The sequence below is a fragment of the Microplitis demolitor genome, chromosome 1 (assembly GCF_026212275.2).
Source record: "Microplitis demolitor isolate Queensland-Clemson2020A chromosome 1, iyMicDemo2.1a, whole genome shotgun sequence".
Lineage (NCBI taxonomy): Eukaryota > Metazoa > Arthropoda > Insecta > Hymenoptera > Braconidae > Microplitis > Microplitis demolitor.
This window is the reverse complement of record NC_068545.1, coordinates 5831066-5855810: the sequence shown is the minus strand read 5'-3', so window position 1 is coordinate 5855810 and position 24745 is coordinate 5831066. Positions and strand designations below refer to the sequence as shown.

Genomic DNA, 24745 nt, shown 5'->3' with positions numbered 1-24745 from the left:
ATCGAAAAATCAATTTTTCTTATTTGAGAATAAAAAATTACAGATTTTAAAATTTCAGTCCTTGTTTTTTCATATTTATTTACTCTGATACTTACACTGAAAGTAAGTAAAATATGATTCGAAACCACTTTCGTCTGACTATGGAAATAATAAATTTGTTGAAATAATGCGTATTATTATTAATGAGTAATTGAAATCTTGTGTAAATAAAGAAGAACAAAGAATATAATAAAATATGTAATGATAACATTGAAAGAAATAAAGAACATATATATTTTTTTAATAAAATCATTTATTACAACGTATAAAAAAAGAATTATAATTAATGTCTGGTTAATCTTAACTTAACTAATGATATATGTAAATTTTTTTTAATAATATTTTTTCTTATCGTATCTTAGAAGTTAATTTTAACATAAGTTTGATCTACATAAAAAAAATTCAGACACTTTGTGCTGTAAAATATCAAGTATTAGTCTAATCAATATACATATAAATTTATAAGGCAGATATAATAATGAAGTATTTAAAAAAAAAATTATTATAACTTTTTTAAATTAGCACTCGTGTATCCGTATTTTTTTTAGAAGTTATCGCTGGCTAACTAAAATATTGTTCATACAAAAATTAAACCTATACACGAAAAATTTATTTGTTCGTTCTTTAGTATTTTTTTTTGTTCTGTAAATAAATAATAATAACAAACAATATATTTACTGTAATCAATAATTAAAAAGTATCAATAGTCTTAGTCATCGTCTTCCATCATTGAAAATCGAGGCGGTGATCTCCATACAGCACTTGACGTTCTTTTAAGACGATCTTTTTTAATACCAACAAATAATTCTGATAAATTTGGTGTACATTTTTTAGCTCCAACAAATTTCAATACATTATTTATTGGAATATATTGTTGTAATTCCAATTGAATTTTCCTGACTCCCGCTGTAACAAATAAATTTTTATTTATTTTATAAAACTGATAAATAATTAATGACGAGTTATAAATCTATACTTATAAGATTAAGAGAACAATAAAAAGTTAATTTATTTTAAAATGATATTTGTAATGAAATAATCATATGTATGGGAAAATGTAATGAGACCTTTTTTGTAGAGAATTTAATGATTTACTAAAGTGTTCATAGACATTTTTTTCATATCTGTAATATTTTAGCCAGAATTTAACTTTTTTTACAACAACTTTTGAATGTCAATTTAAAAATTAGTAATTGAAAATAAGAAAAACTAAATTTATTTTAAAATGACATTTGTAATGAACTGATTGGATGTACGACAAAATGTAATAAGATCTTTTTTGTGGAGAATTTAATGATCTACTAAATTTTTCATATACATTTTTGTCATATCTGTAATATTTCAGCCAGAATTTAACTTTTTTTACAATAACTTTTGAATGTAAATTTAAAAGTTGATGTTGAAAAAAAATACATCAACACTAAAGTGGGAGGGAACTGGTAGTAATACAAAAATATATTTACCTTGTGCCCAGTATGGTATCGGGTGCTTTGGATTCGACTCATTATCCGAATCATCATCATCAGGATCAGTGTCTATTTTATATGAAATCGGATCATGTTGTTGTTGCTGTTGTTGTATTTTTTCTTGCTGCAATGCTTTAACTTTAGCTTGATACTGCTGCTTCAGTTTAGCATTTTCCATAGCAGCAGCTTGCTGAGCTCTCATTTCAGCCATTTTGCGACGTTCATTTTCCTGTTCACGTCGCCGTTGTTCAGCAAGTTTCCGTTCAGTTTCTTCAATCTCTTGCATTTTCTGTAATCTCAGTAGTTCTTCTTGTTTCTTCTTTTCTTCCTTTTCCTGAGCACGTTGTAACTGGGCAATTCGTTTTTTCTCAGCTTCTTCGCGCATTTTTTCCTGCATAATTAATGCCTGTTTAGCTTTAAGTTCTTTTTCCTTTTCAAGTTTAAGTCGCTTTTCCTGTTCCAGTTTTTCCTTCGCTTCCCGCGCCAATTTATTTTTCAATTCTTTTTCCTCCCGTTTGCGACGTTTTTCTTCAGTTTGTTGTCTTAGCGCTTCTTCTTTTTTTAATCTCGCGTCCTCTTCATTTAATCTCTGCTTCTTGTCAACCAAACTGTCAACAGAATTTGATTTACTCAATGGCTTAAGTTGATTAACAGAATCAACAGATGATCCATGATTTAAATAATTTGTTTTAGCTGCTGTTGCTGCTTTAGATGATGGTAATACATGTGTATTGACTGGAGTATGAGCGATACGATTAACTGACATCGGCATGGGCATACGTGCTTTACTGACAGGTGTTGTTCTCAACTGTTGTTTTTGTGTTATTTTATCATTCTTAACCGGCAATCGTGATTTTTGAGCTGAATTTAATAACGCGTTTTCTTTTTCATTATCATCGTCACGCTTCATTTTAGCAATTGATATTTTTTTAGCTTTAGCCAATGATTTACGTGCAAGAATAGCTGCTGGATTAGGTGGCTTATTAGTTGCCACAGTATCAGCAGTAGCAGCAGTTGCCATTGCGCGTGTTTTGGTTCTCGTAATTCTCCCAGTTGTCTGTTCTTTGGTAGGACTACGCGTTACTTGTTCAAAAGCTTCAACTTTTTTCTTAACAGATTCTTTAGCATAAGGACTAAACAATGCATTAGATTTATATTTCAAATCTTTTGTTTTGTAATTTGTTTTAACTGGCGTAGGTAAAACATTATCATCATCAGTATCATCATCAGTTTCGCTAATAACACTTGGCTTTGTTTTACATAATTTTTTAGTCAATACTTTTTCGGTTTTCGTAGCAGCTCTCACTCGCTCTGGTGAGGATTCATCATCAGTAAGCATCTCATCAAGCTCTGAGTTATCAAGATTTGATTTAAATGATGATAATTTATTTTGTAAATTAATCTTCGATTGTAGAACTGATGGTCCTGGTCCGCCAGATATTTTAGGCAGTGAGTTTTTAGTCAGAGTCACGGTTTCATTCATTATTTTATCAATGACCACCGTGACATTCATCATTTTTCTATCAATGGTTATTGTGGTATTTGGATTCATTGTCGAATTCATAGGAAGTATTTTACTACCGATAGCATCTTCGTATAACGATGCTTCAGTTTTAAGAGTATCGTCTTGATCATCGATACTGTTATCAGCAGCTGGCTCTGGTATGGGTGCTACAGGTTGTTTTTTAGCTGATGACCTACTGCGTGTCTGTCTTGTTTCGTGAGGTGGAGTCTGAGCATCAACTTCGTTATCTTCATTCAGATCAACGGTAGTTGATGAGATTCGCTCTATTTTGACTTCTACTTTATCCAACAGCTTAGAACTCTTCTTATCAATTTTAGTGAGTTTTGAAGGTCGTTTGAACTCATCGTCGTCAGATCCACTAACGGACTGTTTGACCCGTTTCCCTCGGGTAGCTCGAGGCTTCTGTTTATTTTAAAAAAATTATATTATTATATTGGATAAGATAATAAATTACATAATAAATAAATTAAATAAATAAAACGACCTTTACCACAACTTGTTTTATTTCTTCTACATCTTCAATTATTGATGGAGGTCTGCGCAGTTTCGCGTTCAGAGTTAATGATTGTTGCTTTTTTATCTTCTCATTAGCTTTTATAGAAGCGCCACGACGGGATCTAGGAGCTGGTTCTTCAACTTCCTCTTCTTCTTCTTCTTCATCATCCTTTTTTTCTTCCACATCATGGTGCTTCTTTCTGCTTGGTTTTGTTACTTCCTCATCTTCGGGGATCGTGTGTATACGTTTACGCGGTGGCTTTGGTGTTTTAGGCAGGAATCCTGATCTAGAGTTTTCTATTTGTTCACCCAAATTTCTTATAAAGTTTATCTCATTTATGTGCATCTGCTTCAGGGTGGCCATCCCTTCTAAAAATTTATCATGAAAGCTTTCTAAATCATTTAAAACCATTTTTCTGCCAGCTTCCTTTGCAGAACGATCCATTTTGAGCTTCTGTAAAATTTTTTAATTATTCAAATGATTTAATTAATTTTTCCTAATCAGTATATAAAAAATTTTTTTTTAAATTAAAAAATAAAAACATTTTATACGCAAGGTAAAAGACCCAGTATGACACGGAGGAAAATATTAGCTAGAAATCTACCAATTATTTTCAAAACAGGAAGTGAAACATTAAAAAAGTTATTGTGCTCTTGTAAAAAATTATTATGCCGTTTAAAAAAAAGTTCCCCACTGTTGCAGTGATAGCGACATGAAGAAAAAAATAGTGGTCACGTATTAAGATTTCTTGTAAAAATTCAATGAAGGCCCCCGATTACTGTACTTCGGTAAAAGATCAGTAAGCTAGTAGTCAGTTATGAAAATTTCTTACAGGAACTCAAAAAAAGCTCAATATTACTCTACTTAGGTCAAAAATCAATAAACTACATAGAGAAAAAAATTAAGTAATTTTTGCTAAATTTGAAAAAAAAATTACAATCCGAGAAGTAATCTCGAAACGTTAACAAAATAAAGGTAGAATTTTGCTACAGTTTACTTTTAATTAAATAAAAAAAATATGCTGGATAGAAGCATCGGCTTTGGATACTACATCATTTGTGGACATTTTATATTTTATATTCAAATATGAAATATATAAAAAATATTTTAAATATTTTCCCGTTTTGTTCAAATCATCGAAGAAATTTTTAGTGCCCAATCCAAGTATTTTAATTTCCAAAACCAGTACATTAAAAAAAAAATAAAACTCGAAAAATCAAAATTATGGTGGCTGCCGACTAAGTTAAATTTAAATTTTAAACTTGAAAATTTTTTTAGATTATTCTGTATTTATTAACCCATAGATTTTAATAATAACAGTATAGGCTACACTGTGAAAAATCGGGAGTGAATTCGGAGTCATTACACGGAGAAAAAATTAAGTAATTTTTAGTAAATTTGAAAAAAAAATTACAATCCGAGAAGTAATCTTGAAACGTTAAAAATAAATCAAAACTTGTACAAAACTCAAAGTAAAAATTACAACATATTATTTAGAATAATAATTTCTGTTGATTATAAAAATTACTGCATTCAAAATAAAATTTACTAGCGACAAATAAAAATTATAATGTACCAATAATTTTGACTGTTGTACTTAGTAAATATTAGTTAACGCGCTTTGTGAAAGATGTATTCTGCCGAGTAATTTTTACAATCCAGATAATAATTTTCACAATCTCAAATAGTAATTTTATTTCCCGGAGTAGCAATTTGTCTAACCGATATTCTAAAATGTACAGTACCTACGTAGAATTACATTGGACATGTAATATTTATCAACTACGAAACAAAAATTCCGACTAATGTACTAACTTTTAATAATTCTAATAACAATTTCTACTTTTTGTAATATTGAACTATTTTTATATGAATAAGTAAATATTGATTTTTTCCAAGCGAAAATTTAACGAAGCTTTATTGTAATTATTATGATAAGTGAAAATTACAATTTAGATAGTAATATTTTAAATAAAATACTAATTTTTTACAAATCATCGTAATTTTTGTTATGGATTGTAATTCTTTATTGGAGATAGCAAATTTTTCATTGTGATTGTAATTATTATTTTATTTTGACCTGTATTTTTCTCTGCGGACCTTCACAGAGCATGAAATCAAGAAAACCAAAAAGTTTATTAAACTAGAAGGTATTTTCTGTACCATGGCCCTCGGGCTAGGAGAAAAAGAAAAATTTAACAAGATAGTTTTTAAAAAAATTTTAATTTTGCGCGAAAATCTGATGATTTTTAGCCTGCCAAAATTAAATCTTTGATTCGTTCGAAAAACCGGAGGTTCATGGTACGTCGAAACATATATAAAAGAAACTGCAATTCAAATCAAATCGATCGGTTGATTTGTCTTCGAGTTATAGATGCAATTTTGAAAAATGGATTTTCGAGAATCGATAAGCGGCTGCTCTTCAGATGACTGTAATTAAAAAAAATTATTCAAGATATACACTACAAATTGTAGTATGTTATTTTTGAAGGTATAAACTCTCGAAATATTAAAAAAATATTTGGTTTTTTTCAAAATTTCCTAGTGGTCCCCATTAAGTATTGTGATATCGCATGATAATTTTTTAGATGCTTCATTTCTTGTTTCAAGTTTCGTTGACAGCATAATGAAAATTGGTAACTTTCTAGCCAACATTATTTTCCATATAAAAGTGCTGATACTGTATTTTGGATTACTGATAAATCCGAATGTTACTAAAATTTCTGAAGTGACGTCAACTGTCTAAATTTCGAATCCTGATCAGATACTAGGTCTTTTAACATAAGTCATTTTTTTTTTTGAATCTCAGAGTAAAGAACTCAGAACTAGTACCCAGGCATCAGGGAACTAGTACTAGATCACTCATATATTTGTATATCTACACTTGCTAAATATAAATAAATAAATAAATATACAATTACATGGAATGATCAGGTCCTAGGCCTTACCTTATACTGAATAGTAAAAATAATTAATATAAATATACGACCATTTTGATTTGCCGGGAAATGGAGAATCAACCAAATTCAAGATCTAAAGAAAAATTATTGTTTTAAAATACTTACTTAAGAAGTCCTTAGTCCTTGAAAGCTTTAAAAATTAATTACCAATTAGTTCCACTAATTAATATTAATAATACGAAGGTGAAAAAATCTGAATCTGAACTTCCAATACATTAACCTCTTGGAAAATTGTAATAAATAACACCAACGAAAAGTAACCAATAAACTCAATCAGTAATAAATAATTGTAATATAATGATAATTAAATGATCGAACTTTAAAAAAAGCAAATTTTTATTGTTAATTATAATTAAATAAATGAAATAATAATTGTAGTATAAAAACAAAAAAAAAAGACGCGCTAAATTGTCAAGCTCCAGCCAACACCAGACCAGCCAGCATAAGCAAGTTTTAACGTCTTTGAAGTTCAAATTGAAAACCACCAGCGCCATCTCTAGTTTATTATTTTAAATATTTGGCGCCATTTGTTTATTTCACAATTTTTAAATTATCGATAATTTATCAACTGCGCTGTCATTATCAATCAAGGTAATTGTCATAAATAATAACTACATATATATATATAATAAAAATATATAATTTAAAAGTATCATACAATAGAGCAATTACTACATATTAAATTTAAAAAATGATTTGAATTTTTTTTTTAATTTTGTAATTAGTGGCAGTAAAAAAAAAGTGCGCAGCTGATATTTGAAATAATTTAATAGAATCTATCAATAGATATCACTGGATGTTAAATACTAAATATAGTTTTCAACAATAATAATTGTCTTAACAGCCACCATTATCACTAAAATAACTCAATGATCAAAAGGGTATTTTGTTTTCTTACAATACAAAGTAAAATAAATATTTATTATATTATTTATCAAAAGATTTTAAAAATTTTATTTAAATAAATTATAACAGTGATGTACGTTGACGTTTAAATATTTATTATTATTTCAAATAATAATAATTAAAAATATAATAATAAATAATAATTATATTTGATAAAATGTTAAGAGAAGTGAAAAATTTAAGAAGAGACTTCCATTATTGTTATTAGAGCTGGTGGTCTCTAATAAAAATTCATTTATGTATCATGATAAAAAATGATAGTATGTGTGCTGATAAACATAATTACAAAAGTTACAATAACATAATTATTTTTTTATTTTTGTTTTTTATCAAATTGTTTGATTAGCAAATGTAATAATTTGTTATTTTATTTTTTAAAAATAATTTTATAATTTTTATATTTTAAATATAAATAAAAATCTAATTATTTAGTCGATTACTCATCATGCTTTGGATATGTTGCATTTGGTAAGTGTCATGTGTTAAAAAAATTTAATTGGCTTTAATTAATTGTAATTACTCTTTTAAAATGTCACTTTTTAAATTTTATTTTTCATCAGTTAGTTTAAATTTAAATTACATACTTGCATATTATTATTTTATTTAAATAAAATATAAATAATATGAGTGGAAATATAACAGACCCATGACAATTTTTTAATTACATATAAAAAAATTAAATACTGAATTTTGAATTTTTCAAATATCCATTTTTTTATTTTTGTTTTAGAAAAATTTTAGTTTATTACTTAAAAGTTTTAAAAATTGTTGGACCCATGTTAACGTTACTGTCATATAAATAATATGTGCGATTTTATTTATTAAATTATTTAAAATAAATTTTCCAGATTAAAAAAAGCATGGGTTGTGTTAATAGCCGTACAGACATAAATGATTTGCATCCAAATATATTCCAAGTTATGAATGTTGATGATTTGGGTAATCTGATAACTCCAGGAAGATTAGAAGTTACTGAAACAGATATTGTACTGTACCAAAGAGGAAGACAACCAGTAAAATGGCCATTGAGATGCTTGAGAAGATATGGCTACGATTCGGAAATTTTTAGTTTTGAATCTGGTAGAAGATGCTCGACTGGTCCTGGTATTTATGCATTTAAATGCCGTCGAGCTGATCAATTATTTAACCTTGTACAAACAAACATACAGGTAATTATAATGTTTACTTTAGACATTAATCATGATGATAGTAATTAATCTAAAAATAATTAATAGGTTTGTAATAATGGCGACGATGCAATATCTCGTGACCTCTCAATCCCTTCACATTCCGGTCCAACGATAACACGTACGACAATACCAAATGAGCCAAATTACCTCGATCCAACACCACTAAGGCCTAACGGTCGTGTAAATCCACGATTTTCTCACAGTCAACAGAATGGAGTCGGTAGACTAGGAAGTGTAGGCAGTAGTAGTGGTCCAATATCACCACAAGGTACCATGAGTTCACCATCACCACCTCCAATGATGTTGCCACCACCTCCTCCTGTTCCACAACCTCATCCGTCCGCGTTGTATGTCAACGACGATGTCTTATCGTCGATGGCACTTGAATTGGAGCATAATAATAACAAGAGTTTACGAAGAATGCAGAGGTATTTTTATTATTTTTATTAAACAAGGGAGGGTAAAATGTGGTACTTAAAAAAATACTTTTTTCGAGGACTCAAATAAATCGTTTATTTGAGAAACCCCATAAGTCAAGAATACAATATTTTTCAGGAAACACAAAAAAAATTTTTCTGGAAAAACTTGCCATTGAAATAGTAAATAAATAATTGAAGAGAATAATGTTTGCGTCTCTGAAAAATATTCAAACAGAAAAAATTCAATTTTTTAATCGAAATTACTTAAAAAAATTATTTAAAGTTGATTGACTTATGGGGTTTCTCAACCAAACGGAAGAAAAAGTTATAAAGTCATTGTTTTTTTAATTTTTTCCACTCAAATAATTTATTAGACTGATAAAATGAAGTATATAATATGTATTTAAACTTTGAAACTCAGGAATTACAAAAAATAATAATTAATTTAAGTATTTTAATTAGTCATATTATTTTTTTTTCCAAAAAAAGCGCGAATTTTAAATAAAAAAGAAAAAATTATTTCTATAAAACTAAATCTGCATATGTTTATTTGAAAACCCCCATAAGTCATTGACTTATGGGGTTTCACAATGAAATGGAATTTCTGTCACCCCGTTAATTGTTTTTTAAACACTGATTTGATGGATATTTTTATTAATTTCTATATGGAGACATTCAAAGAACCCAAAAATGCAAAAAACCAAATTTCTAAAATACATCACTTATGGGGTTTCTCAAATAAAAGATTCAAATCCGTTAAATCATTTTTTTTTTTTTTCAATGATTTTCAAAGTACATAGAAAAAATTTTTATTTTTTGCGGGAAAAATGGGGGTATCTCCTAATAAGGGTAAAAAAAAATTCTGGATATTAAATAAATTATGACCATTTGAAAAAAATTGTTTTAAAATTATCATTTACTTTACGAGTGTAACAAAGATAGGCCGGTTTATTTTTCTGAGTGTGAGAAAGAAGTCCGGTAGTGTATCTCCTTAAAGGAATAGATTAAAAAATTATTAAAAGTTAATTAAATTACAAAATTTAAAAAATTTTAAATATTTCAAAGTTGATTATTAAATTACATCTGAAGTAATTTGATAATAGGAGTTCTTTACTGTCAATTGATAAGAAAAAACTAAAATTGATTTCTTAAATAAATTTTTTTCAATTTTTTGAGTACCCGTTTTGCCCCTGTCTCCTATATTTATTCTATCAGTAATTAATGACCATGATCATAATAATTTTTGATATTTTTGTTGATAGATCTTGCACAGTAAGCAGTACGACGTCGAGTAGTGGGTTTACATCAGATACAATAGGAATATTAAATCAAGAAGTTCACAATCATAATCGACCGCCACCATTGCCAATGGCCTCGTATATGAATGTAGATTTAAGCAATGACGTCAGCCCACTTTCGCCTTCACACAGTACTTGTATTTCAACAGCATTAAAAGAAGACACTAGTGAGACAGATAATTCACGACATGCCTATATGAATATAAACCCCAGTCAAGAAAATATTATCGAGTGCTCAAATAATCAACGCACACGACTGCCGGCATTGCCAATATTACCACCGTCTCTTCCAATTGATTGGGATGATAATAATTCCCGTCACTGCTATGCTAATCTTGAGCCCAAAGAGATTGATAATTTGCGTAATAAATTTACTGGAGTGTCTGTTAGTAGTAATGATAAATTAACAACTGTACCATCAACTCCACCTGTTGAAGCTATACGGGAAGTTAATTATGCCGTATTGGATTTAGATCAGAACAGTATTTCTACGTCAGTGTCTGACAATACTGGAGTAACTGGCATGGGTAGTTCTGCTAATACGCCCGCTACTAATGCGGTACCATCACCACCAGAGTCACCCAATAAACCACAAAAAGGATACGCGACCATAGATTTCAATAAAACGGCAGCGCTTTCACATTCTGTTAATCCTAATGGTGTTAATGATAATGAGGGCTCCAGAAAAACACGACACAATTCAACTATCAACGACTTAGCAACTCCGTCAAGACAAAGCTCTTCGATAAGTGAGTGATTTCATATCTTCCATTATATTTTTTTATATTATTGGGATACTCGCTATGTAATAACTCGGGAAATATTTATCTGGCATAGTCTCGAGGTTTTAGTTTTGTTGAGGGGACCCTCTGGTATTTTTATTTTTTAAAATCATCCTTAATAGCCACTTTAGCTTGAAATTGACAGTAATTTGATGTTGACAATTTGACAGCAAAAGTTGTAAAGAAAAATTTTCGGTTAATTTTTCCTTAATTTAGAGGTAACTTTTTACTAGAAAAAAAAGTCGATAATGTTTATTCTTACCATTACAGAAGGTAAGCAAATTGATGCAAAAAGTCAAGTTAACAATAAATTGATATAAAAATTTGCCTGAAAATTTACAACTTTTTTCTAGTCAACTTTTGAAGCGAATTTGCATTTTGATTCGGGTAGTAAATTAATGTCAAATTGTACAGCGAGGTATACAAGTTGTCGTCAAAAACGGAACAGTCTGAAGTTGATGGACATTTCACGAAAAATTCAAGAAAACTTTTGCTATAGCAAACTGCTATTAGGGCTTATTACTATAAGACAATTGGCCCAGTCTCTGAGTCCTCAAAAATTCCAGATGACGTTTTATTAAAATATGAATTATCATTGACCTTCAATTTGAACCAGTATTGGTCACTTCAATTTTCGTTAATTACACAAAATTTCTATTTTCTTTTTAATTTTAAAATTTTACAAAGGCCAGGAATAGGACGATGGTCAATTACTGGGTCATTTCCCTTACGCGAGCTTTAAGTAAAATTTAAATCGGAGGGTCCCCTTGAAAAAATAATATTTTTAAATCGAGAATACAAAAGATCTCGAATATTCAACGAAATGATCTTATGATGGTATTATTATGCCGCATGCACAATTAAAATATAAGAAAAAGATCTCATTACATGAGAAAATTATTTATTTAATAATTGTGATAAATTGTGTAAAACGAAAATGCACGTTATTGGTATATGTATAAATATATATATATACATATTTAAATAATCATTGCAAAATTAAACGGGATTGCGGCGCAGTTAGTATTCGTTTTAAAAAATAAATAAAGCATATTTGTATGCTTGTATAAAAGAAAATTTGGATTAAAGGTTATCTATCTTTGATGAATAAATATATATATATGTAGTATTTTATATTAATTTGGGTAATGGAAAAACAACTAAAAAGAATAGGGCAGAAGTAATTTTTGTGGTCATTGTTCTATTTTCGAACATTTATCGTAAGAGACAGTACCTGATCAGAGAACTAGTACCCGAGCACTTATATGTTTGTATATCTATTGAGGTGATTCGTTTTCAATGCATTTTTGTTCTCCCACACTGAAATATTGTGTATGTAGAAAAAAAAAAATTCTCTAAAATTTTTAGCCCTTAATCTTACTCCTAAATACTTTTATTTTGAATTTTCCATTTAAAACGCATAGGGAATCTAAAAATTTTTTTCTAATTCTCTAATGCTCATGTACTAAACAATAAGTATTTAATATTTAATTAAATTATTAATGCATTATAAACTGTTAAATTTTGATTACATAAAATTTTTTAAGAATTGTTATAACTATATCTTATTAAATACATTTTTAAAATTCATGAAATTTTATATTATGAAAGAATAAAGTAATATAATTTATAAATTATTTGTCCAAATCAATAAACTTATGATAGTTTGATTGATTTGTCTTTGAGCGACTATAGGGCCATGTGTTGATCGAGTAATGGGATATGACAACTTTTAGTGAGCAACTATGGATGCACTCAAGGATCTTATTTAAAAAATTAATAATAATTAATTATCAAGATTATTCTTCAAACTAAAATTTGATTCTAATACTCGAAACTTCAAAAAATATCTATACACTGAGAAAAGAATTTATCAAATATTAATAAAATTTACCAATATTTGATAAACGGTTTTCTTAAATCGCTCCCAAGTCGGTCATTATCAAATATTAATACACAGTTTATTAAATATTAATAAACGTCTTATTAAATATTAGTAAACGTGTTTATTAAATATTACTAAACAGCTTATCAATTATTGATCGGCGGTTTATCAAATATTAATAAATATGGACTGATCTATAGTTTACGATTCTACATATATTATATACTATCGTGATATGTAAGCAGTTTATTTAGTTAATATACTTTTTTTTTTTTTTTTAATTATTTCAACGGGTAGGTGTCTTTCACGCATGTCCCCTTTACCCATATGTATCAATTACCCATATCCCGATGACCCATATTCCAATCATTCAAATTCTTATTACACATATATTTGATTACACATATGTCCGTTTATTCATATCCTGATGATACATATATAATTTATTTTTCACCGGAAATTTATTAATTTGAGTTATTAACGGCAATTTATAAAAATGTATTTTCTTTTCATTTTTGTAGGTGGAATCACAATATTTAAATTAATTTGAATTTTAAACAACCATATAAAAAAAAAGCAGGAAAAATATGGGTGTAAATGTAGAAGACATCAGACAAATTTAAGATTATAAATAAATGGATAAATATAAATAAAAAAATTCACTTATTAGTTTCAAAATTTTTTAAATTTTATTTTTTTAGCTATTTAATCTATTTATTTATTTTAACATACGCATTAAAAAAATTTTGAAACTAATAAGTGAATTTTTTTATTTATATTTATCCATTTATTTATAATCTTAAATTTGTTCGATGTCTTCTACATTCACATCCATATTTTTCCTGCTTTTTTTTATCGGTACTGCTAATGACACCATCCACGGATCAATCCGTGACTGTAATTAGAGTCACCGGCAGATTTAAGATAAATGGACTTTATTTATTCTTGTCCGTATCTGTAATTAGTAATACGGAAAGATTTTCCTTCTAGGGAGAAAATTTCCGTGACTCTAAAAAATCCCCAAATTATCCGTGGATTATTTAAAAAAATATATAAATAAGTAAATATGGTGAACATATATAAATAAGTATTTATGGTGTATTTTCATGAGTTTATTTTTTAATAATACTGTATGTTTAGTATGAAAATTCTCACTTCTTGTGGATATATGAATGAGAACAAAGCTTTGGAAAGTAATCAATAGATGTCTTTACTGCAATTTTTTTATTATTATAAATTTTATCCGTTTCTACTAACGTATAATGATTTATTTCCACAACTACAATTTTAAATTCAAATAACTGCAAATGTCTACATAAGGAACTGTCAACAACATAAATTATAATCTTTATTATACACTATATAAGTACAGGTGTGGTCTGAAATGCCTGGTACACGAAAGTATAGCAGTGCTACGTTTAGAGTACGAGACATTAATGACCACATATGTACACAAAAAAATTAGAAATAAATTAGAAATTATTCTTCGTAATGTTTCCAGCATTTATATTTTTATAAATCTTAATAATTTTTTTATAATCTTATTTAATATTTTTATTTTTCTTAATTTCTGACTTACTTTGCTACGTTATGTACTATATTTACATTTACATGTTGTTGTTTTCATCGCAGCTTTGGGTCTTCCTCTCAATCTCACAACTGGTGGTAATGCGATATTCGACAAGTCAACATTATCGTTTGTATTATCGATTTGTTTTTTTTTTTTGGCTAGTCAAATTTAACGTTTCCAAGTTTTGACACAATTGATGGAATTCAGGATCTGATACTTGTAGAGCGGTTTCCATTATTTTATCAAAGAGACCAAGTAAAATTCTCCGTTTTTCATTTTCAGATTTTGTAGTATTATATTCTGCAACACTAGAATCCTTATTCAATAATTCATGATGTGTCTTATCTGATTCGGAGACTCCTTTAGTTTCTGATATGGCAATAAACGGATTGGTAATTAAGGATATATCTAAATCGTCTTCTAAGTTTTCACGAAAAGTGGAACCTACATTTTTCAAATTTACAGCCTTCGACCATTTGGGATCGCATAATTGAGAACAAAAAAGATTTAACTGAAAGTATTTCCGTACACTCAAAATATGAACACATGGTAATTTCAAGCTTACACGAAAGTGGCAAGTACAATCTGTTGTAGAAGCCGTAAATCGGTAGCCATTGATAATCATACTACACATTTTTGTTGCATTACAACTTTCAGTTATGATTATACTCTTATATTTTTTTAACTCATCTGCAAGTTTGCTGAAGGCTACTTTGGTTAAAAATTCAGCATATTCATTAACGAAAGAACCGAGCTCATGCTCGATATTCAATCGTTTTAAGCCGTCTATAGCCGTCAATAAATTAGTTTCTTGCTTGCTGGTATTTAATAATTTAAAGAAGTTAGTAGCAAACTCACAGAGGGTACTATGATAGTTACAAATAGTTTTAATTTGTTTATTTGTACTTTCAACAATATTATTTGTATCGTTTCCATAATTAAATACTGCCATTGAAAACTTCGTCCATTCATCACGAATGCTATGCCAGTTAGTATTAAAATAATTTACAACGCTTTTTGGTGTTTTTGAAACTAATTCTTGGTATAAATTATCGTAATTTTTTTTCGATTTACTGTAGGCTAAGTTTCTGAGTAATCTAAAACTCAACACTCTTTCTTCCTTGTTAAGTTTCATTAATTTAAGTTGTCTATCGAAAGTCTTCAAAGTATGGAAAAGACATAATAAGAATCGAGCATCAGGAAAAATTTCCGCGAAAGCATTCCTTTCAGTCAGATCTTTATCTGTCATTATGCAAGTTGTTTTTTTACAAGCTTCTTCATTCAATTCACGGAAATTTTTGGCGACCCATTTTATATTATCAGCTGTTTCAATTTTAAGTATTGCTGCTCCGACAATTTCACCTCTTCCACTGCCAGTTTGAACCATTATTAAATACAGGGTAAATCCTAAATTAAACAATTTATAAGTACCATCAATGAATAGCATTTCTGGCCAATTGCTCATTGATGTTTGCATGGTTGCGTTGGTAAAGAAAAGTGCTTTGAAATTTTTTTTATCATCTACATTGATTCTTGTAGTACATCCTGAAATAATAAAATAACTGTAAAGCAATTGGTAGAAATTGTACATGAATACTGTAATATTTGTAATTGTACTTTTCATGATAACAGCTTCGAAACTTTGAGTTTCTATATCTATATAGCCGATCGAAACAAGCGAATTTCAGTTCGATGCCGCGAACAAATATTATCAAATGCGTAAATTGTTAATGCCTTCAGTCAGCGGACAGAAACAAATAATGTTTCTGTTCGCCGATAGCTAGTTTTGCTATGATTTTAGCTCTGATACCTGTCATTCGTTTATTAGTAATAAATTTCAAATCACTCATTTAATTTATGTGACAATTCTGACTTTGTGATTAAGTTTTATAAAAAAAATCCGGGCGTCGGTTGGCCCTGTGGGCCAGCCCCAAAAATTCCCGCTGTTTTCGAGCTCAAGGAGCTCGAAAATATTAATGTGACTATATTTTCGAGCTCTTCAAGCTTGAAAATCTTATTGCATGCGATTGTTTTTTTATGAGCTTTCCAAACTCTAACAAGTTACGCTTTATGCTAAAGTTAAAAAGTTTAAAAATCGAAAATCATTAATGAACAAGCGGTTTTTAAACTTTAATTTCCGATTATGTTCAATAAACTAAATGTATTGAGGCAGAAATCAATGTCAATGAACGAAATCACGATTTAAATGAGTTTTGGCTTAGGTCAGAGCAATAATATATAAAATATCCGAGAAAATTATTAAAAACTGTGTTTTTCGATTTTTTCGTTGATAATATAGTTTAAACTAAAGAACAAGTTTAATGGCATTATATGATGACCGAAACAGATCATAAAGAGGAAAAGTTTGTAAGGTTTTAGACACATTTTAGTACAGTACATTTTGATTTATCTGGAAAAAATAACATAAAATGTTATTTTTTTAACTTTTCAACGCTGATATCATTTGAACTAATTAACCGATTTTGACGTTTGAGGTGGCAAAAGGCGCGTTTTATTGAATTCTAGAGCTGATTAGAATTTGAAAGCGATCGATTCAGCCGTCTTGAAGATATTTGAAAAAAACCGCTTTTTTCCATTTCTTTCTCCAACGATATCTCTCGAACAAATTAACCGATTGAGATGGTTAAGGCAGCATTCGACGCGTTTTATTTTGGCATCGATCGTTCAATTCGTTTCTGAGAAATCAATAAAAAATTTTTAAAAAAAATTTGTTTTTCTCGTAATTCGCCAATATTTTCGTGTCTACTTGATCAAATGATCTGAAATTTTCAGGAAAGTTGATGGCCAACAAGCTCTTTTGATTGCTGCCTTAAACATCCAAATCGATTGATTAGTTAAAAAGTTATAGACCATTCACACACGTACATACATACAGACACTCGGACATCATTCTGAAAATAGTCAGAATAGCTTCCTATGACCTCAAAACGTCGACATCTGATGAAAACTCGATTTTCGAAAATCGGGGTAAAAACAGTAACTTCCCGAAATTTTTGAAAATCATCGATCATTTAAGCGGGAAGTTAAAAAGTGTAAGCAGTGAGTAGTATTTACTGCAACTACCTAACAATGAATTGTAAATCACAATTTACACTTGCGTAAACGTATGAAAATTGTCGATCACACCATTGGTCTTAAATTAACTTAGTTTCGACTGACTGCTAATACCAAAACTTGAATCCTAGTGCTAATAATCATGAAAAATATTATAGGTGATACAGGATGAAATCTGTTTTCAGATTGAGGCCAAGGTCAGCCCTCGCTTATGATTCGGGGAGCAAACTTTACCCTGGTTTAAAATCGTCTTGTTTTATCCCTTGTCAGAAAGTATATTATAGAAAACAAACACGATCTATTACTGTCATTTTATTTTAAATTATGATATAGATATTAAAAGAATAATGAAAGAAGTATGATTATTATATTATTACTATTTATGAAGTTTTACTCAATAAATGTAGTTAAACGGTATGTAGTAATCTTATTAAAAAAAAAAAAAATGATTGGAAACAATTAAAAAAACAAAATTTTAAATCTTTTTTAATGCTTTTGAATCACTCTTCTTATGAGCATTTAACATTACAAATCGTTTCGAATCGTTTCTTTTAATCACGTATAGCTAATCATAGAAATATTTACCATATTCTTTCTTCAAAAGTGCATCCAATGTTTTTAAATCATTACCATTAGGTGGTTTTAAAGCTTGAGCAATATTTGAAATATCTTTAGATAGAAGGTAGATGTTATATTTTTGTGATATTTCATGTCTAATTTTTTTGTTGCTACATCCTAATTTAATGTATTCTCCAACTTGATGTTTTAATTCAGGTGGTAATCGCCGTTGTTCAGGTAATACGTAGCGCAGCTCCTAAAAATATTATTATAAATTCAAATAAGTATTTTAAAACAATATAAGATCTAGGTTGACTTTAGTTTAAAAAAAATATCTAGAAAACGGTTGATTTCTGGACCAGTCTCAAAACTTTCTGCTTTCGAGTCCACAGAGCTTAATAATATTATTTTCTATACATTTATACGAAATTTACCTTATAGTGCAATGGGTGATTTTCGTGGTTAAAATTAATTTCTGAAATGATTAATTTATAATTGGCTTCGTGAGTTAGAACTCTTTTCAGTGTCATAGAAGCTCGGCATCCATGGTTAAAAGTACTGGAAATTATATAAAACAAACCATTAAATATAATGTCACATTCACTTATATATATTTTATTTATTATTTTCCCTGATTAAACAACTGAATTCAAAATTTTAATTCTGTCGAATTCTGTAAAACAGAATTCAACTGAATTGAAAATTTGAATTTGAATTAAACAGAATAAAACCGATTTAAAAATTTCAAATTCGATTTCATTCAGTTTAATTCGGATTCAGAACCAGAAATTGGAGAATTATTTTCGAATTAATCAGAATTAACCCGAATAGAATTATTTAAATTCGTTTTAATTTGGACAAATTCTGATTTTCCTGCCGAATTAGACAGAATTAATTTTTAAGTTAAGTACTGAATTAACAGAATTTATCTGAATTAAAAATTTAATTCTGTTTAATTCGATCGAATTCAGTTGTTTAATCAGGGTTACCTAGTGACTCGTTCTTTGTTCTGTTTAGGCTTTTTTGTTGCCTTGCCGTATTTACACTTTAAAGTAACAAACTTATACTTCAATTTTGTAACGAGTTCGTTAATTTGGTCTTCATCTTTGATGCACTTTTCAAAATCACAACAATATAGTTTTTTACTTCTAAAAGTGGTAAAAGTTTCACCACTACTAGCTTCATATTTTTTTTTTTTATCCTCAAATTCTACCCAAGAGTCAAATGTCATTCCTACTTTGAACTCGAAAGATTGATTAAATGCCATAATTAAATTTAAGAAAATCCAATTTTGCTACAGGAACTATTTACAAAAACAATAGAATATAACATATACACATGTATGTATAGATTTATATTTTATACTTCTCATGAAATAATCAAATAAATTAAATGTCATTCCCTTTTTAACACTATAACAGCAACAATCTTAACTTCATGTGTAATTCTCGGAGACAATGGATGGCCGAGGCTATTATTATTATTATTATGTTACAGTTTTAAACCAATCATAAAACTGGAAGACAAACAATGGAATGGGAGTAGTGATTTACAGAGAATCTAGACGATGAAGTTAGCCGACATCTAATAATATTTAAAAATTTTTTTAAAACTATAAATTATAACAAAAAAAATACTTCGAAAAATCGCGCCTGTAGTTTTTTAAATTTGCTACATGTGTATATTTTTATATTTTATTTTTTTGTAATTGATTTGTTGAAAAAAAAAATCCGAAACTTTTGAATTATTTGTTAACTTCAGGATCATAATAGAATGAGTGAATGAAGCAGACATAAGATAAATTAAAAATTATTCATAGAATAAATAATTAATAAAACAAATAAACTTTAAAAAAATGCGCATTTTAAAAATTTTGAAATTAATAAGTACTTTTTTTATAAATATTAATTTGATAATGAACTACTTAATTTATTTATAATTTTAAATTTGTCTGAAGTCTGCTTTATTTACACTCATTGTAATTGATAATTAGTTTAAATAAATTTACACCGACGACTATCATTTAATTAATATAAAGTATATTAAGAAAACTTTTGATAAAATTTAAATGAAGTGTGATATAAATTTTCTGTTTTAATATCAACATGCAACGTAAATTTTACAAAATATCACGCAAATTTACAAAACTATAAAATTATTATATTCGATAGTGCATTTAAATTTTATGAAATTTATTCGAACTTTAAAATTTTCATGTAACTAAATTTTATCTTAAATATTATTTGAACACTTAATATACTAGAATAAATTTTTATCCCACAAATTAATTAGTCAATAGAAAATATATTTAACATAAATTGATGAAAGGAAAAGGGATGGATTGCATGTGTATTAGAAAATACATGATAAAAAATTTAAAAAGTTTATCAAAATATTCTGTTTATTAAAATATACTTTAATATGCTGTAAGTTATCAAATATTGCATTTTAAAAATGCAATTTCATCATCCCGTTCGCGTACAAGATGGACAAACCCATTCACGAGACTTCGAAGGTTTGCGACGTATTTTTACACATTTAAAATGGTACCAATACCAGCACTTGTCACATTCGATACTGTTCTCATTATCTTCATCAATTCTTCTAAAACACTTGTGACAAGTCCATGATCTATTCTTTTCTTTGATTTTTATTGCATTAAGCAAAGCCTGGAAAGCCGTACGTTGGAAGTACTTTTGTACATCATTGAATTTCTCAATTTGATAAGGCACCGCATCAGAAACATTTTTGATTTGATCAATCAGATCACTTTTTCTTATTTTCCTATTTCCATTTATTACGGACTCAACTATTTCTGGTGATATCAAATGCTTTAATAATTGTTCAAGTTTTTTATTTTCATCAGATATTTGTGAGTTCGGAGCGGCGGGAGTAGAAATATCATTGTTACTGTGTGAAATGGAATAAGCAGAAGCAGTAGGAGACTCAGTCTCACCAGCTGAAGTGGTAATAGTGACTGAATGACTTTGGGGAATAGGAATATCGTTGTTACTGTGTAAAATAGGAGGACCAGAAGCAGTAGAAAATTCAGTCTCGCTAGCTGGAGTAATATTAGAAATTGAATGACTTTGGGGAATCGGAATATTGTTGTTATTGTGTAAAATAGGAGGACCAGAAGCAGTAGGAAATTCAGTCTCGCTAGCTGGAGTGGTATTAGTAATTGAATGACTTTGGGGAATCGGAATATTATTGTTACTGTTTGAAATGGAAGGAGCAGAAGCAGTAGGAAATTCAGTCTCGCTAGCTGGAGTGGTATTAGTAATTGAATGACTTTGGGGAATCGGAATATTGTTGTTATTGTGTAAAATAGGAGGACCAGAAGCAGTAGGAAATTCAGTCTCATCAGCTGGAGTGAATATAATATCAACTGGTGTAGAGTCAGTAATCAAAAAAATTTCAGAAGCAGGAATAGCATATGTATTGGGTACAATATTAGATGGACCAGCAGTTGTAGACTGAAGCATTAAAGCTGATGTGGTGTTTTCTGTGCGAGAATTTTTTGATGTCTGAATAGATTTACTACAACGTGGCCCTATTGGTGGTCTTTTTTTATCTTTAGGACGTCCTTTGGTTTTTTGTATCCCACTATCAATGGGTTTTGCAAAATGAGACGAGTCAGATGAATCACTACTATCTAATTTGTCAACAGCAACCAGCTTGTCATCAGCACCCAATTTGTCATCATCCAAATTCTCACTGTCTGGTCCGTGGTTGTGGTGGGGTATTCAGGTTCTTACAATAAAAAGTTTCTTGTTTAAATCGAAACGCCCAATTAATACTACGGGGCAGTTAGTTTTTTGCGACCTGAAAACAAGTATATGCATATATGTATACACTAAATAGAAACATGTCAAAATTTATTTTTAAGTATTATTTTCTCAGAACTTAGTTCAGTAGAAAGAAAAAAGTATCCAAAAAATAAGTGGTTATAAGATAACATCAATTAATCACGAATTAAGAAAACCATTGGCTAAGTTTAAGAACATGAAGCAGTTTGAGAAAGTAAGGAAAAATGTATCAATGAAAATAATACTTACTGGGCTTTCCGTTTTCCTTTTCCCTTCGTTACGAATTTCCCACTCTTCGGACATACAAAATGTAAATCGTAAAACGTAAAATCCGGAAAATTATTCGTGATACCTCTTTTCTCACAAAATTGTCCCATTTTGTGTGAATCTCTTTTGCTTAATATAAATTTTGTTTGTTCCATATACGTATCAATTTTTAACAAAAATTGCTCACAATTGGGGAACTCTTCTCCAACACTAAAAATATCTGCCATATTTAGAAATCTGTAATTAAAAAAAAAAGAAAAAAAAAATTTTTTTTAATAATTTTTAAAGCTTAATTTATTTATAAATAATGTAAATACATATATTTTTAAATTTTCAAATAGACATATTCAAGTGCCATTTTGAATGAACTTAACATATAAATTTTAAGCCAATTTATGTTCGATGTGAATAAAGTCCACCATTTGATTAAAAAAAAAAAAAGTATATCGTGATTTTTAAATTATTGTACTTACTACAAGGATTCATGAATTTTTATTAATTCTAAAATTATGATGTTCAAAACCTTACCTTTTTTTAAAACAGACACACAGTTTTTTTATATTTTAATATCAGTAAAGTATAATTTTATTACGCAGTAGATAGTGTCCTTTGTTCTTTCTTCGCAGATTAAACGTATCGAATATCCCGGACATAAGTAACTATCTAGACTTTAATTATACGCAATGTAGATAGAAGCATCTATGTCCAATGATATAAAAAGGGTCTGGCGCATTTACCCAGTGGGTATTTTGTTAAACGTTTTTTTAAGTTGGCACATGTAGGTTCCGATCTAGAAACATCTGTGAGGTGGGGATAGACTATTAATCAAGTTGGTAAAACAGAAAATAAATTCAAATATTTAAAACATCGAAAAAATTTTAATTAATGATAAATGTATTTACATAAGAACACAACAAATAAATTTATATACAATAAATTACGATTAATCATTTTAGTAAAATACTTTTAAGCTTAAATAAATAATGGGGAATTCGCACACTGCAAATTCCCAACCGGAAATTAAAAATTGTTTTTAAGCTCTCATCTGAGCTTTAAATATCTATCCTTGGGAATTTGCACAGTGCAAATTCCCAGCCATAAAATTAAAAATGGCGCAATTTGAGCTTGTATTTGAGAAAATTAATTTTCAAACTCAATTATTAATCACTGGGAATTTGCACTGTGCAAATTCCCAGCTATTAAATTTAAAATGCCGCATCTTGAGCTCGTATTGAAAAAGGTAAATTTTGAAACTCAATTATTAATCACCGGGAATTTGCACAGTGCAAATTCCTAGCAGTTAATTAAGAATAACGCATCTTGAGGCTGTATCTCAACTTAAACGCGATATATATATATGTATATATATATATATATATATATATATATATATATATATATATATGTTCAAAAAGAGTTCGGAATCGTAAAAAAATGGGTGGGAAGACTCGGGCAAATAAAGTTTATTCAAATCTTGCATCGATAATTATTTATTAAAATATTGCATTCAAGTTTTATATAAATTAGATTTATAATAATTATAATAATATAATTAAGATTTATATAATTATTTATTGAAGGATATTTTTACTTGAAGTGGGTAGTCGATTAAAATATTCCCTCCAATCTTGGCATTAACTATAACAGAAATTAAATTTATGTTTTTTAAACAAGTTATTGGTATACGTATTTTTGTTATATTAATATGAAAAATTTATGAGATAAATTTGAAAATATTAACTTACAAATTTTCATTTCTCGCCTCGCAATTGGAATTAGATATTTCAGGACATCAGCAGAGAAGCATTGGACACCATCCAAGTTCTGTTTGTATGGAACTTTGCTGCTGATTTGCGTCCAGAACCAAAACGTTTTTTTCTCTGAAGGCCACTTGTAACTTATGTTTGAATCAGAATTATTAAAATTGTGAAATTTGATTCTATGAGTCAGTTCAGTGCCTTGATTAAAAGCTCCGATTAAATTTAATCGAAATTTTTCAATTGGAGTTTTTAATTTTGTTTGTTTCAAGAAAAGAAATATTTACTTAAACTCAGCTTCACTATGTTTTTGTTAAAATGCACTCTACTTAATAGCATCGAGGTCATTTTAAAAAAAGTACTAGCCGTTATTTTTTCGGCTTTTAATCGGCTCCACAAATTACTAAGCTGTACAGCAATAGGTGTGGCACGATCAATAACATTATCACCAATTTTTCTCCCATCAAATGTAATTTTTTGATTTTTCTGAATGCTCACAATTTGATGGTGAGATTTGACCACAGATGATACAAGTAATCCTGTAAATATTAAAAGCAGATATTGTCAATCGAATAAATCCTATGAAATTCGACATATTCTCATAGAAATTTTATAAAAATGAATAAGATCTATGGAAAGACTTATATATATATATATATATATATATATATATATATATATATATATATATATATCATAATAATCTATCATTAAACAATCATTATTCGTTAAAGAAATCTTGT

General features: G+C 28.5%; 3 protein-coding genes across 7 annotated transcripts in view; 1 reads left to right on the top strand and 2 right to left on the bottom strand.

Moving 5' to 3' along the window:
• Positions 1-337: 337 nt before the first annotated feature.
• On the bottom strand, positions 338-6917 carry LOC103569574 (inner centromere protein). 2 transcript variants are annotated; one of them, XM_014444980.2, is made up of 4 exons: positions 6592-6917; positions 3515-3979; positions 1503-3432; positions 338-945 (listed from the first exon to the last, which is right to left on the bottom strand). In XM_014444980.2, the coding sequence occupies exons 2-4, from the start codon at positions 3968-3970 to the stop codon at positions 749-751; spliced, it is 2583 nt and encodes an 860-aa protein (XP_014300466.1). In that variant the 5' UTR covers positions 3971-3979; positions 6592-6917; the 3' UTR covers positions 338-748. The 2 variants fall into 2 exon arrangements, with proteins under 2 accessions (XP_014300466.1, XP_008545143.1); XM_008546921.3 differs by having other exon boundaries at positions 3521-3979.
• An 857-nt stretch (positions 6918-7774) lies between these two features.
• The window catches only part of LOC103569573 (fibroblast growth factor receptor substrate 2), a 44882-nt gene continuing 27911 nt past the window's right edge, over positions 7775-24745 (top strand). The window contains exons 1-5 of one of the 4 annotated variants that reach the window (XM_053741519.1): positions 7775-7860; positions 8241-8561; positions 8628-9010; positions 10264-11048; positions 19667-19971. In XM_053741519.1, the coding sequence (XP_053597494.1) occupies positions 7849-7860; positions 8241-8561; positions 8628-9010; positions 10264-11048; positions 19667-19683 (1518 nt within the window). In that variant the 5' untranslated portion in view covers positions 7775-7848 and the 3' untranslated portion in view covers positions 19684-19971. Of the gene's footprint in view, positions 7861-8240; positions 8562-8627; positions 9011-10263; positions 12081-14598; positions 14754-19666; positions 19972-24745 lie in introns of those variants that run through there. The other 3 variants (XM_053741512.1, XM_014444909.1, XM_008546920.2) reach the window with 3 other exon arrangements.
• Positions 20505-23195, bottom strand: LOC128668458 (CRISPR system endoribonuclease Csm6-like). The gene is made up of 2 exons (XM_053741525.1): positions 22774-23195; positions 20505-22482 (listed from the first exon to the last, which is right to left on the bottom strand). The coding sequence occupies exon 2, from the start codon at positions 21652-21654 to the stop codon at positions 20635-20637; it is 1020 nt and encodes a 339-aa protein (XP_053597500.1). The 5' UTR covers positions 21655-22482; positions 22774-23195; the 3' UTR covers positions 20505-20634.

Bases quoted from the DNA above. Each gene is read 5' to 3' on its own strand.
- LOC103569574 (XM_014444980.2), bottom strand. From the start codon at position 3,970: ATGGATCGTTCTGCAAAGGAAGCTGGCAGAAAAATGGTTTTAAATGAT. The intron at 3,433-3,514 runs GTCGTTTTATTT...TAAAATAAACAG, and splicing joins TAAAACAAGTTGTGGTAAAG to AAGCCTCGAGCTACCCGAGG. The intron at 946-1,502 runs GTAAATATATTT...TATTTGTTACAG, and splicing joins GATACCATACTGGGCACAAG to CGGGAGTCAGGAAAATTCAA.
- LOC128668458 (XM_053741525.1), bottom strand. From the start codon at position 21,654: ATGCTTCAGTCTACAACTGCTGGTCCATCTAATATTGTACCCAATACA.